Source organism: Phoca vitulina, unplaced genomic scaffold (genome assembly GCF_004348235.1).
Source record: "Phoca vitulina isolate PV1807 unplaced genomic scaffold, GSC_HSeal_1.0 scaffold9, whole genome shotgun sequence".
Classification (NCBI taxonomy): Eukaryota; Metazoa; Chordata; class Mammalia; order Carnivora; family Phocidae; genus Phoca; species Phoca vitulina.
The window spans coordinates 52,253,997-52,268,955 of NW_022589712.1; the positions used below are offsets into that span (position 1 = coordinate 52,253,997).

Consider the following 14,959-nt stretch of genomic DNA (forward strand, 5'->3'; position numbering starts at 1 on the left):
ATTTGGAAAATAAAACGTATAAGTTTTACTGATCTATCAATGGAAAAAGCATTTAAAGCAGATGTACATTTGCATTATATAAACTCAGTGTAACAAATGTATTGAGTACCTACTAAGGCCAGGTTCTTAAGTATACAAATATAAACAGGACACAGTTCACATTCTCCATGAGGTTATCACCTAATCGGTGGGGGTGGGGGGCATAAGAGACACATTCTAATTAATAAAGAGTGAAGTAAAACAGAGGAAACTGCTATTTAAGACAGCAAGTTGAATGCATGATTAGATCTGCTTCTTCCTGAAATTCCACCAGAATGACAGTAAAAGGATTTTTTAAAAGACACACAAAGACATAGAGAACAGGAAGTGAGAAAACAAAATAAGAATACTGGGATCTGGAAAGCAAACGGGCTGGTGACAACTGACTTAGTGGAACCAGAAAAGTTGAATCCTAAGCCTAGAGTGGAAAAAAAGCAAGTGAATTACATTATAGAACTCTCAAGTAACCCAGGAAATACAGGACCTGAAGTACCTTTGAAAATGTAGGTAAGGAGGAACTAAAAGTCTGAAAGTCTGTTTACAAGAAGCTCCGTACAACTCTGTCCCACCCAGCAGAATACTCCCAAAGTTTTCTAATCTCTGGAGAGTGAAGCAGGGGGAGTCTGGACCAAGAGGCATAAGTATATTTGAGGGCTGGGGCCTTTAACTGAGAATAGAGGTATTAAATAAATGTTTCCTAACTGAATGCAGACTCTACTAGTCTTTTTCTACTTTCAATTCTTTGTTTTGGGTGACCATTCTGTGCATTGTAAGATTTTTAGCAGCATTCCTGGTCTCTATCCAGTAGATACCAGTAGCACCACTCCCCCAGTTGTTACAACAAAAAATGTCTCCAGACATTGTCAGTGTCCCTGGGGAAGGGGAGTAGATTGCTTTCAATTGAGAACCACTGGCCTACAGTGATGCCTATAGTCAAATACCTCTATCCATGAGCTTCCATTTAGCTTTATAGTGTCTCTCTCTTAACTATGAGCAGAGAGCCAAAGTTCACCAGACATTCAAGGAAAAATGAGAAAAAAAACCTTGGAGGAAATAGGCTATAAGAAAGAAGAAGACTTTTAAAAAAGATATAGCATCTATAAAACAAGAACTCTTAGAAATTAAGAATATGGTAGAAATGAAAAACTTAATAGAAGCACTGGAGAACAAAGTTGATGAAATCTCCAGAAAGTAAGGTAAAAAGACAAAGAGATGGAAAAATAGGAGAGGACACAGAGATAAGAAAATTGAAGTAACAGTCTAGGAGGACTGTATGAGGAAAAAGCTGAAGCTGCTGTAACAAAGAGACTCCAAAATACAGTGGTTTAAATAGCATAGAAGTTTATTTCTCTGTGGCCTAGGATAGATGGCTCTGCATTATGACCAGTTGGCTCTGTTGTGCTAAACGTGTTGCATCCATATCCATCCCTGTATGCAGGGCTGCTGTTTCAGTTAAACATGTTCTAACTAGCAGGAGGGAGGTCAATAAGAACCACAAACATAAAGATATGACTCATAAGGTATACGTAATACTTCTGTTCACATCTAGCTGCAAGGAAGGCTGGGGAATGTAGTCTTGCCTATGTGGTCATATGCTCTGCTAAAACTCAAGAGTTCTATTATGAAAAGGAAGGAGAGGGTAATAAAAAGGAAGGAGAGAATGGATATTGGAGGAAGTTGAGCACTATCTTCACTGTAAGGTCTAATATATAAAAGGAGATCCAAAGAGAGAACCAGAGAAAATAGTGGGGAGAGAATCAGCAAAGAAATATGTGAGTAGGTTTTGCTGTGGTAACAAACAACCCCTAAATCTTAATAGCTTATAAAAACAAAGGTTTGGGGCACCTCGGTGGCTCAGTCGGTTAAGGACTCTTAACTGACTCTTGATTTCGGCTCAGTCATGATCTCAGGGTTGTGGGATTGAGCCCCATGGTGGGTTCTGTGAGATTCTCTCTTTCCCTCCCCCTCTGCCACTCCACCTGCTCATGCTCTCTCTCTCTCTCTAAAATAAATAAATAAATCTTAAAAAACAAAAACAAAAAAAGCCAACAAAGTTTTATTTCTTTCTCAAGTTGCATGTCCATCACAGGTCAGCTGGAGTTTCTGTTCCATGCTTTCTCAAACAGGCTGACAGAACTTCCATCATCTAGAAAGGTGAGAGGAACTGAGGGAGGAGGGGAAACCTGGTGAATCATACACTGATTTCTAAAGCTTCAACTTGTCATTTTTGCTCACATTTCACTGGCCAAATTAAGTCAAATGGCTAACCTAAGGGTGCAGCAAAGCGTAATCCTACTATGTGCCAGAAGGAGAAAAACTGGAAATGGTTAGTGAATGATTAATGACTACTACAGCTCATCTAAATATGTGATTGACTCTCCTTCCTGTGGGCAAAATACACTCATCCCCCCACTCCCTTCCAAGTGAGACAACCTAAAAGTCCCATCTTGTTATAGCACAGAGCTCAATGTCTAGAATCTTTAAGTGATACATTGTAGTCTCTACAACAGATTCAAATGGGTTCATCTTGGTTCAGAGATCTAACTAAAAGGCCACGTTATCTCTCCTCATAAACCAAAATATGATGGTGGAACAGAATCAGGATAATCTCAGAAATGGGATGATTGCAGATACATAGCAGATAGTGGCCCGCTGCAAAAATGTAATGAAACAGTGGTTTCCAAATTATTTTTCCCCTAGTGGAATTAAAAAAAATCTCACGTCGAATACCAATGTGTAAAATAGATCAAAGTAAACCACTCTGCTTGGGAATTGGAAAGCTGCCTGATCTCTACTTACCCTCAGCTTAGGGTTGCTTTTGAGGAAGTTCTATGAAATCTTTACAGGTCACAAAGCATAGAGGAAGTGAGGTCATCAAGGGATAGCCAGGTTTTGTTAGGGCAAAGAGGGTTAAGGGACTGTTTAGAGATGTTGAGGAAATGGGAAATTATAGATGATAGATTGTGACTTCCAAAGGATCCAATGGAATGATGTGAGAGGGTGGAAGGGCATGGGAAACTGGGTCAGGTGAGGAGACATACAAAGTGGTATGGTGCTTTCTCCTTTCATCATACGGGCCTAGGCAATGTCCCAACGATTTTTAAGCTCAACTTTTGTGTTGCTCTATGCTTTTACTTGAACACCTGATCATTGCTGAAGAGAACAAATCATTAGGCTGACTGGTCAGACCTTAAAATTATGGCCACAAATCTCAAATAGATACTCAATAATGCCTGGCAATCTTATTACACTTATCAAATACGTTCACTTTTTCACTATCCAAAACAATTATTTCACGTTCTTCTCAAGTCTCAAACTTTTTATACTCCACACCTCTCTAAATGAAATAATCTTTCAATAAATATTCATGGAGCATCTATTAAGTGCCAAGCATTGTTCTAAGTACTAGAGACAGAGCAGTGGACAAAATTGTCAGTCTTTGCTCTCAAGGAGCTTAAATTTCAGTGGAAGGAGACAAAATAAATAACTGTATAGGATTAAATATGGTATTAAGTTCTAGGGAGAAAAATATAGCAGGTTAGGGAAAGGGCAGGCTGGTAGGAGTGGCAGATCATGTAGATCCTTCTAGGACATAGTAAAGGCTGCCTTTAACTTTGAGTGAGATGTGTAGCCACTGGTAGAGTCAGAGCATAAAGAGTGACATGATCCAACTTAGGTTTTGAAAGGATCACCGCCTCTAATGGTGAGAATAGACCATAGGGGAGAAAAGGTGTTAGCAGGGACACTGGTTATTGGCCTGGGTCTCTGGGCCTTGTCTGATCATCTTTGATTATCTTCTTGGCTTACATCCTTACTTTCCCCCAATTCCACATGTTCTTTTTTTTTTTAAGACTTTATTTATTTATTTGACACAGTGAGAGAGGGAACACAAGCAGGGGAGTGGGAGAGGAAGAAGCAGGCTTCCTGCTGAGCAGGGAGCTGATGTGGGACTTGATCCCAGGACCCTGGGATCACAACCTGAGCTGAAGGCAGATGCTTAATGACTGAGCCACCCAGATGCCCCAATTCCACATGTTCTAAAGGAAATAACTATTAAAGTATAATTTTCAAAAACTTAAAAACTTGACTCTTATACAAATACAAAATAAAAATGTTTCAAATATTTATGAATTCATTAATGTCTCTCAAACTGGATATAGACATTGAAAAATGGAAAGAATATTAGAATCAGATTGCCAGGTTAGATATACACTTGTTAGTGATCCTCAGGGTAATCAAACCATAATCTGCAGGGTTATCTTTTCTAGCAGAGAGCAATCTACACATTAACATGTAACTTTATAGTGTTTGAGCTCTAATTAAATAGTAAAGAGCCAAACATACATTTATTCTCCTAGACTTGAAAATTAAATAATCCTTGCTTGAACCTGTTGAACAATATTCTAGCATACTGACTCTCTTTTGCTTTACTTCCAAATTTTGGGTAAATTAAAAAAATTTTTTTAAATTGGCATATAATATTGCTTTTTCTTCCTTTTTTATTGAAAAATAGTTGACATATGACGTTACATTAGTTTCAGGTGTACAACACAGTTATTTGACATGGGTAAATTATCTTTTCTTTTTTTTAATATTTTTTTTTTTTTAAGATTTTATTTATTTTATTTGACAGAAAGAGAGAGAGACAGCGAGAGAGGGAACACAAGCAGGGAGAGTGGGAGAGGGAGAAGCAGGCTCCCCACTGACCAGGGAGCCTGGTGTGGGGCTTGATCCCAGTTTCCTGGGATCATGACCTGAGCTGAAGGTAGCCACTCAATGACTGAGCCACCCAGGTGCCCTGACATGGGTAAATTTTCTTAACAACTTTCCATGAAAATTGATTCATGTTTTTAGTTTACTGGAGGAATTTGGGGTGGCACTACAGGTAAATTTCTCTTCCTCTTCTCTGGGTTTCTTATATTTTCCTTTGATCTCTGTTCTTTGCTATTGCAATAATGTAGGCAAAAGATGCAAAGGACCTGAATTTAGGCAGTGGCATTACTTTGGTTATTAGGTTTACACTCGAAGTGAGACCTTTCCTTGATCTGATTCTTAAATTTTGGGGCTACTGTGTATATCGTCCATGAATATAATCTTCTTTAACAAGCATTAATTAATCCTAGTGTCTCAGTCTCTGGGTGATTCCTTTACCTTCAAGGACTCAACTACCACATAAACCTCAGTAACTCCCAATTCTAAGTCTCTAGCCTAGGCCACTTTCCCATATACCAGATGTATGATTTAAAATGCTCCCTGGGTGTCTCTATCAAAAGCATCCTAAGCTAAAAATTCCAGTTGAATTCACTGTTTCTGTCACAGTCCAAATGTATCCCACTCTTCCTGTATTCTCTATGTCTGTCCATGGCACCACCATTCACCCAGTTGCCCAAATTTGTAACCTTGGAGCCATCACTGGTTCACATTCCAGAACTACATAATCATCAATTCTTGTTCCTTCTGTATCATAAATATCTCCTCAATCTAATCCCTCTTCTCTCCCACTCCCACCTCTGCCTCTTTTAGGCCTTTACCATCTTTTCCTTTAATTATGCATTAATCTCAGTATTGTAAAAAAATTTTCCACACTGTTGTGAGCGTTCCATTCCTAAAATGCCCATATGATTCTATTATTGTCCTGCTTAAATCTTCAAATGAATCCCCATTTCCTACAGGATAAAACTTAAGTTTTTTAGCACCGAAAGTAAGTAGGCAGATTGGCTTCATCACCATCCCCATAATTTCCAACAGTAACCCTAAGAAAACAAAATAGTGTGGGGCTCCTGGGTGGCTCAGTTGGTTGAGCAGCTGACTCTAGGTTTCAGCTCGGTCCTAAAATCCAGCTGCAGGGCTCTGCGCTCAGCCTCAGTGGGGAGTCTGCTTGACATTCTCTCTCCCTCTCCTTCTGCCCCTCCCCCCGCTCGCTCTCCCTCTCTCTAAAATACATTTAAAAAAACCTACACAAAACAATGTGTTTGCAATACCAATGCAGCTTTAAGACAGATTCTCTAGTCCTTGCTTCTATCTAAACTGCTGCCATTCACTCCTCCCTACAGAGACATTCTGAAGCTGCTACATGGTGAATTCCTACTCATTCTAGAAGATACTACTCAAAAATCACTTCCTCTTTGGAGACATTTCTGACTCTTCTCCAAACTCCTAGATGCAATTGGTTCCATCTTTAATGTTTCTAAAACACTTATGCATTATCTCCTTTAATATTTAATTTTATTGTACACATTTGACTTTATGTCTTATTCTTTGAGAGCACAATTGTGTCTAGTTATCTTTGCTTATTGTAGTACCTACCACAATGAATTACTGCTTTTGGTTTTGCTTTGTTGTTTGTGTCACATATTCTAAGATAGCTGAGATAAAAAGCAAATTTAATGTAACTCATACTTGAAGGAAGAAAAGTTATTGAGGTTTATTTTAAATCAATGGTTGTTAACCTTTTGGATTATAGACCCCTATAAAAAAGTATGATGACAGCTATGACTTTCTTCTCAGAAAAATATACATACATAGAAAATTCTGCAAACAAGTTTTGTGGCATTCATAAATGCCCTGAGCCCACTGATGGCTGACAAATTGAACTCTTTTAATTTTTATTAATTTATTTTAGTAAGAAGTACACTCCTATGGAACAAAATTTGTAAGTACTGAAGTTTACAATGAACAGTCTCTCTCCTAGCCCTGTTCCCACACTGCTCACCTCAATTCCTCTTTTACCAAAGTGACCAGTTTTTGTGTAACCTTCTGGAGACAGTCTGTGCACATGCATGCATGAGCATTAAAAATTCTTTTCTTTTTTTTTTTTTAAAGATTTTATTTATTTATTTGACAGAGAGAAAGAGAGAAAGAGTTCACAAGCAGGGGGAGAGGCAGAGGAAGAGGGAGAAGCAGACTTCCCGCTGAGCAGGGAGCCCGATGTGGGGCTCCATCCCAGGACCCTGGGATCATGACCTGAGCCGAAGGCAGCCGCTTAACCAACTGAGCCACCCAAGCGCCCCAAAAATTCTTTTCTTCTGATACTTTTTTTCATTTATTTTGGCAATTGTTCCACATCAGTACATAAGATTTCAAATGCATAGAATTCTACTGCATTGCTGTACCTTAATTGTTTTTACAATATATTTTTTTAGAGTTTGAAAAAATTTCAAGCTTATAAAAAAGTTGTAAGCATAGTACAAATAATCTTTTTACAGAACCATGTGAAAGTAAGTTGTTAACTTGATATCCTATTACCCTTGAATGCTTTTCTATATATTTTCTACAAATAAAAATATTCACTTACATTGACCACAATATAATTATAAAATCAGGAAATTAACATTATACATTACTACCATCTAATTCTCAGACCCTATTCAAATTTCACTAGTTATCCCAATAATGTCCTTCATGTCAGATGCAGTTCCTTAATCTTTCCCTGACTCTTATAGCTATAACACTTTTGAAGGTTATAGGCTAGCTATTTTTTAAAGTTTTTTTTTTTTTTTTAATTGCATTTACTTATTTGGTAGAGTACAAGCAGGGGGAGCGGCAGGGAGAGGGAGAAGCAGGCTCCCGCTGAGCAGAGAGACCACTGCAGGGCTTGATCTCAGGACCCCGGGACCATGACCAGAGCTGAAGGCAGATGCTCAATGGACTGACCTAGGCACCCCAGGCTAACTATTTTTTAGAATGAACCTTAATTTCCTTTGATGCTTTCTCATATTAGCATCATGTTATGCATCTTTGGCAGGAATAGAACGGAAGTGATGCTGTGATCTTCTAACTGCGTTTTATCAGGTGGCATACAATTTCTATTTATCCCATTGTGATGATATTCATATTGACCATTTGATCAATGTTAGATTTCTCTACTGTAAATGTACTCATTTTTTCCATTTGTAATTAGTAAGTATTTTGGGGGGGTGACTTTGAAAATATGTAAATATCTTATTTCTCATGAAACATTCAATTTATTCATTTATTCCAATATATCAACATAGGCTCGTGATTTCCTGTTTTAGTCAATGGATTATGACATGTTAACCAACATTATTTTGATGCTCAGATTGTCTCAGATTTGGCCAGTGGGAGCCTATTCAAGCTGGCTTCTGTATGTTGTTGACATGTCCCCATTAATTCTTTCTTTTTTTTTTTTTTAAGATTTTACTTATTTATTTATTTGACAGAGAGAGACAGCAAGAGAGGGAACACAAGCAGGGGGAGTGGGAGAGAGAGAAGCAGGCTTCCCGCTGAGGAGGGAGCCCAATGTGGGGCTCGATCCCAGGACTCTGGGATCATGACCTGAGCCGAAGGCAGACGCTTAACGACTGAGCCACCCAGGTGCCCCTGTCCCCATTAATTCTTTGAGTACTTTCTTACTTTCTGGTACAAGAAGATGATCCAGGCTAAACTTGTGCTTTTCCTGCCCTAGTGGTGGAATCAGTTACTTCTCAAGGATTCTTGGTTCCCTTTAGTGGAGAATAATATCTAGAAGCCACCATCTGGGCCCTATATATACTCATTATTATTAATGGGGTGCCTCTGCTACTAGGCCTTCTCAGTGGACAAAGCCAAGGAAAACACAAACACACAAAGTGCATGCATGCATAAATATATAAAGATACATACATATACATTTACATCTATATTTATTTCTATATTTATACGTATTCCAGTCACTGATATTGCTAATTCTAAACCAACACTACAGAGTTCATTCTACTTTTCTCCATTTTTTTCTTTTTTTGGGGGGGTGCAGAGAGGGGGTGGAAAGAGAGAGAGAGAGAATCTTAAGCAGGTTCCATGCCCAGCGAGGAGCCTGAGGTGGGGCTCAATCTCATAACCTTGAGATCATGACCTGAGCCGAAATCAAGAGTCAGACGCTTAACTGAGCCACCCAGGCACCCCGACTTTTCTGTTTTCATATTTGTAACTCCTTTCTCTGACAGGAAGAAACTGGACTCCCATTATCCTTAATATAGTTTCTTATTTGATCAATCCTTCTGAATGTAAGCAAACTCCCACTCAGTGTTGCCCCCTCCCCTGCATAGAAACTCTTTTTACCCACCCACGATCCAATACTCTGCATCATGCTTTCCCCCCATCCTCCAGTGTTCTCGAAGAGAAGGGAGAGGGGAAAGGGCCCATGATTTCTTTAACATTCTCTTTTCACCCATTCTTTTATTCTTACAAACAATACTGCAATTAATAATCATGTCTATACAAGGTTAGTATATGCTTAAAGTAAATTCCTAGAAGTGGACTTGCTGGGTCAGAGTATGGGCATTTGTAATGTTATTGACTGTGCCACATTACTTTTCATAGAGTTTGAACTATCTACTCATGATGATGCCTGAAATAACTCTTAAGAATGGTAATTCTAATGCATAGGAAGACCTAAAAGTTACAGGATAACATTAAGACATTATTGAGAAAAATTAAGACAACTTATTTTTTCTTCTCTGGAAATACATTTGTTATATAAGTCAAGTTTCCTACTAGTTCAGTTTCCTGGTAAAGAAAATGAAACAAAATTTAGCCATCCCAAGCAAATTTAGGAATACAAAACAATGACCAAACAGATTGGGTAACAAGTAACTTTAAGAACCCTCAGAAACATAAATTAGTACCATAAGCTGAATGGGAGTTAGTACAGTAGCTCTGCAATTTACAAGGCAAAAATGAAAGCAGGAACCCACAAAACAGCCGGGAAATATTTTTTCTACCAAACTTGTTCGTCAGATACCTGTTAGAAAACCGTTTTCCAGGTCATTAGCTTACATCCTACAGCCCAGCAATGGCATCCGGCACTTGTTAGAGAGTGTCCCCTGCCATTGCCTCGGGCATGTCAGAAATTGGGAGTCTGCAGTTACGCGGTTTGCCCAGGACGTTCCAGGGGTTTGCACGGGATGCAGGTTTGTGCTGCACCTCGAGAACCCCTTCAGTCCCAAGCAAACCTGGGTATTAGGCACCCGAGGACCAGGCTACACAGTGAGGGAACCTGTGCTGTCCAACACAGCACCACGAGCCCGATGGGGCTATCTGCAGTTAAATTAAGTACAATTAAAAATTAAGTTCCTCGGTCGCAGTAGCTACGTTACCACCGCTCAACAGCCACAAGTGGCTAGTGGCTACCGTATTAGAAAATGCAGATCTAGAATTCTTCCATTATCGTACAAGGACTATTGGACAACGCTGACGTTGACAGTTTCAAGTTAAAAGAAAAAAAAGCTGGGAAGCCACTAGGCTCCACCACCCAAAATAATCAACAGATGTTATTACTCTTTCCAAATAGGATGAAGGAGGAAATTATGCTAAGAAGCCACCAAGCAAAAACCTGCAAAGGCACCTGCCAGCAGGCTTTCTCAAGGAACTCACTCGTAATTCCCACGGCGGAGGCCGTCCGGCTTTCTGTGGTGGGAAGTAACTCCTCAGACTTCTGGAACGCTGGGAACTCCCAAAGCGGTGGGCGACCGAGGGCCCAGATCCCCGAGATTCAATTGTCCGACGTGGTGGACGCCTGTAGTTACAGGGTGGGCGAGCCTCCGCTCGATGGTCCACAGCCTGACGCCGCTCTCGGTCTCGCATCCTTTCAGTCAGGTGCTTGTAGCCAGCTGGGAGCGCGAACCCGCCTGTGTGTGCGCGCTTCCGCACGCGCGCCGGCCCGAGGGCCGCGAGAAGCTCTCGGCAGCCAATGGGGCGGGGCGCCGCGCGCCGAAGGCGGGGCCATGACGCGCGCGCCTCGTGACCCCGCTCGCGGCCTGCGCCGAGGAAGCCGGAAGCGGCGGCGGTCACCGGCACCGGCTGGGGTTGGAGAGGCGGCAGTGAGTGCCTTGGGGTTTGTGAACCCCGCAATGGGTCCGGACGCGACAGTCGCATGGCGGAGGTCGTTGCTTCTGCCGCGGCTGCTGCTGGTGCCGCTGCTGTGGTCGGGGCTGGCTCTGGGCGCTCTCGCCTTGGTCAGCAGCCCCCACAGGGTCCTTCACGACCTCCTGTCGGAGCAGCAGTTGCTGGAGGTGGAGGACTTGTCCCTGACCCTGCTGCAGGGCGGAAGACTGGGGCCGCTGTCACTACCCCCGGACCTGCCGAATCTGGATCCCGAGTGTCGGGAGCTGTTACTGGACTTCGCCAACAGCAGCGCAGAGCTGACCGGGTGTCTAGTGCGCAGCGCCCGGCCGGTGCGCCTCTGTCAGACCTGCTACCCCCTCTTCCAACAGGTCGCCAACAAGATGGACAACATCAGTCGAGCAGTGGGGGTGGGTAGAGGAGCACACCCGGGACCTCCAGCGTGGAGGGTTGGGAAAGGAGGATGTAATGATGGTTTACTCTGGGGGCCTCAGTTTCCCTGTTTGTAAGGAAAAGGGATTGGACTGGGACTGTGCAGTTTGGGGCATCAGAAGAGTGGGTGGCTTTATAGGTCTTGGAGTTTGGAGTTTTGCCTCCATGGCTGCTGTTGGGCATCTTCTTGATACATGTTTGCAGATAGGTATGGCTGTTTTTCTTGGGGGTCCTGTGCCCTTAACCCTATCTTTCCTTTCCCTCTTTACTGTCTTCACCCCACTGTGACACAGCTTCTTCCCATCTGTACCTGGTGTTCCCAGGAAGGACCCTTTCCTGAAACTCCAAGTAGAGGGGGGAAACAATAGTGTGGTAGTGCTTAGGAAGCTTGAGCTTTGTAGCCAGATAATATCAGATCCACCACTTTATAGCAGCTTGGGCTTGGATTAATTATCTTATAGTCTTAGTTTACTCCTCTGCAAAATGGAGAAAAACAGCTGCCTGATGTGACTGTTACAAAGATTAAAAGAGATAACATGTGAGAGCTTATCTTAGTGATTAAGATAGTCTGTGGCTGGTCTGGCAGGAGTCCAGTTCCTATTAGCTGGCATATTCTGGGCAAGTTACTTACATCTCTATGCCTGTTTTCTTATCGATAAGATAAAAGGAGCCCTTAGAAAACTAGCACGTAGTAGTAGTTCTCAGTAAATGGGAGCTAAAATTTTAGGAAGTGGTATATCTGCCCTCCATTTTTGGTACTCTTAGCACTTTTCTGGTCATGTGGTAGGTCCTGTGAGGGGTTTAATAAAAAAGAGAAAGAGAATACATGTTCCTGCTAATAAGAAACTTATAGGGTCTAGAGCAGTAAAGGATAAGAGTGTCAGGGCTGGTAGGAGTCATGAGGTGTGGGCTGGATATGCCTTGTAAAGGAAAAACATGAAGAATGACATTGGGATTGTGGAGAGGGAAAGTTCCTCTTGTATTGAGAGGACAAGTAGTCTCACGAAAATGTGATTGGAATTATTTCATAAATCATAGTTGATCTGACAAAATACGAACTTATATAGAGTTGCATCCTGCTTTAAGTCAACCTGATATTACTTAACAAATCTATTTTTTTTTTACATAAATAGGAAATTTATTTGCATTAAATAAATTATGTGGGCAATCTTTCGGTAAAGAGCTAGTTTTCAAGTTTGGAAAAAACAAGTAAAACCAATGAATCACTGAAGTAGCAATTAGTAAAAGTTCATTGTGCACACACCAAAAAGACAGTTTGCAAACTGGGAGCACTCAAACCAAAACATGGAATGAGGCTCAGAGATGCATTGTTATAAAGCAATGTACATAGTATGCAAGAGTGACTGCACTAATTCTTCACAGATTTGGTTTCAATATAGGAATTTTCTTTTTACTTTTCATAGGAATTTTCTTAAAGAGAATTGGTTAGTAATTACCTCATATCAATTTTGGGGAACAGTATAAGTCTGGTTTATGATTTTCAAAGAGATAAGCAAGAAGGGGCGCAGGTCATGTTAGCCTCACTTGTCTTGCAAAGTAAGCTAAATTAAGCTTTTGTTTGTATGACTAAACTGGTTTTGTCTGATCAGGGAATGTTTAAGTCTGGTCTCCATTTGCATTTGATTTTAACATGGTTTAAATAAATTTAGCTTACCTGCAATATTTTTCAGGCATACTTCTATTAGGTATAGCAAGGCAGATGTATATCCCTATCCATCTGTCTTTCTATGATTTAAAAATAAAGTACCCAAGACTTGTCCCTGTCACTATAGCAAGGTATGATATGACATCATATTCTATTTTGAGCAATTAGGTGAGTTGTTTTATGGCCAAGATAATGAATCATGATGCAAAGTTTGGATCTTTTGAGGGAGCGTATGCTTTCCTCATTTGTATAGATACTGTGGAATTAAGAAGCGGTTAAAAAATAACCCCAAACTCTAGTGGTACAGTATTATGGTCATCACCCAATCTGTGCTTGAATTTCCACATGAATTCCTCATTGCCCAAGAGAGGCTTGGTGGGGGGTGGGGGTGGGGCAGAAACTTCCTTCCTCTTATTTGTGCCCGTCAGATTCTACCAGTGACCTGGGCACCAGGCTCACTTCATCTTTGTGTGAAAGGAAGAGAGTAAAGAGTTTAAAAAAAAAAAAAGGGCAGAAAAACCCTTTACTCAATCTGGATTTCCTCTCCAATTCATCCTAGACCTTGATCTCTTTCCTTTCCTTTCCTCAGTAGAGGTGGGTGTGCTTTGTTGCTCAAAAGCATGATTTCTATGGTTCTGAGGTACTTCATGGATTTAATAGGCTTTCTTGGATTGGTTTGGGAATTGAATCATCATGTGTAATAATGAACTTATGGGAAAAAAGTGTTCTGAGTTTCTTAGAAGTGAACTTGAAGGAATCAGTTGTTCTTTGTGTGTGTGTCGGGGGGGTTATTTCTAGGGAGTAATGTATTTGACTCACATAGGCTCAATCTTTCCTTTAAGTCAGTTTAATCAGCAAGCACATGCTATTCTTAAATATTGGGCTGGTAAAACGATACAGAGGGAAAAGGAGGATAAGGCCCAATGTTCAAACTATCAGCATAGTTGGGGAAATAAACCTATTTTGAGAAAGAGAAAAAGAAAAAAGGAAAAAATCATCAATGTGAATGTTATATTTTGTACAATAGCAATTTACAGCAAAAGGGTTAAGGGAGATGCTGAATTAAAGAAGGGGACAGAGCAAGGTGGGGTTAATCAAAGAAAACATATAAGCTGAATTTTGAATAAGATATCCTTTATCATCTCTTCAGGGTGAATCCATTGTCCATGGATTGATTGAGACAGGAGGGAAGTGTAACAAGGAGAAAAAGAATCAAAGGTAGAAATTTGCAAGCTATTTCTCTGGTACAGCAAGCTAATTCATTTAATTTAACAGAATTGTCTGATGAGAATTGTATTTTCTTGTCACTTCCTCTTGGAATTACTGAGACAAGGACCACATATAGTTTTATTACCTGAAGGTAAAGAATACAGTGATTTGTGAAACTTGAATGGTACAACTGACTGATTCCTCTTCCTTAGAGTCATACTTTCTTCTTTTAGTATAAACCGATAGTGGTTTCATTGAGCTGTTCAGCATCCTCAGAGAAGTTGCCAGGATGCTTTGACTCCCAAACTCTGAATTGCTTAGCTCTATCTCATTCTACTTGGTTTGTTTAAAATTTGTATAAATAGGTATAGATATACAAAGATATGTATATATATTTATGTAGGTGCTAGTGATTAGAGGTGTGTACCTGGAACTGTTCAACATACTTATTAACTATAGACTGATAAATAAAGTCTTAGGAATATAGGGAGAAACTCAGAACATAGAATAACATAATAATCTGTCTTTCATTAGTGATCAGAAAATAATGCTTCTTATGCATTCATTCAAGAAAATTATTGAGTACCTAGTATGTGCAGGCTAGTAGTAGTTACTAGGGATATAGCTGTGAATAAGCAGAGCTTGTTGTCTGGTAGGGAAAACAGATATTAAGCATATAATAATACAAGTAATTATTTAATTCAGGTGTGATAAGTGTTGCACAATAAAAAACCCCAGATGCTACCAAAGCATATGAGGGAGCTGATCTTGACT

The 14,959-nt window shown here is 40.4% G+C and overlaps 1 protein-coding gene across 1 annotated transcript in view; it reads left to right on the top strand.

The window, feature by feature from the left end:
* Positions 1-10,777: 10,777 nt before the first annotated feature.
* OSTM1 (osteoclastogenesis associated transmembrane protein 1) overlaps positions 10,778-14,959 on the top strand; it is a 33,980-nt gene continuing 29,798 nt past the window's right edge. Inside the window, exon 1 of the mRNA XM_032408126.1 lies at positions 10,778-11,288. Within this exon, the coding sequence (XP_032264017.1) occupies positions 10,887-11,288 (402 nt within the window). The 5' untranslated portion in view covers positions 10,778-10,886. The remainder of the gene's footprint in view (positions 11,289-14,959) is intronic.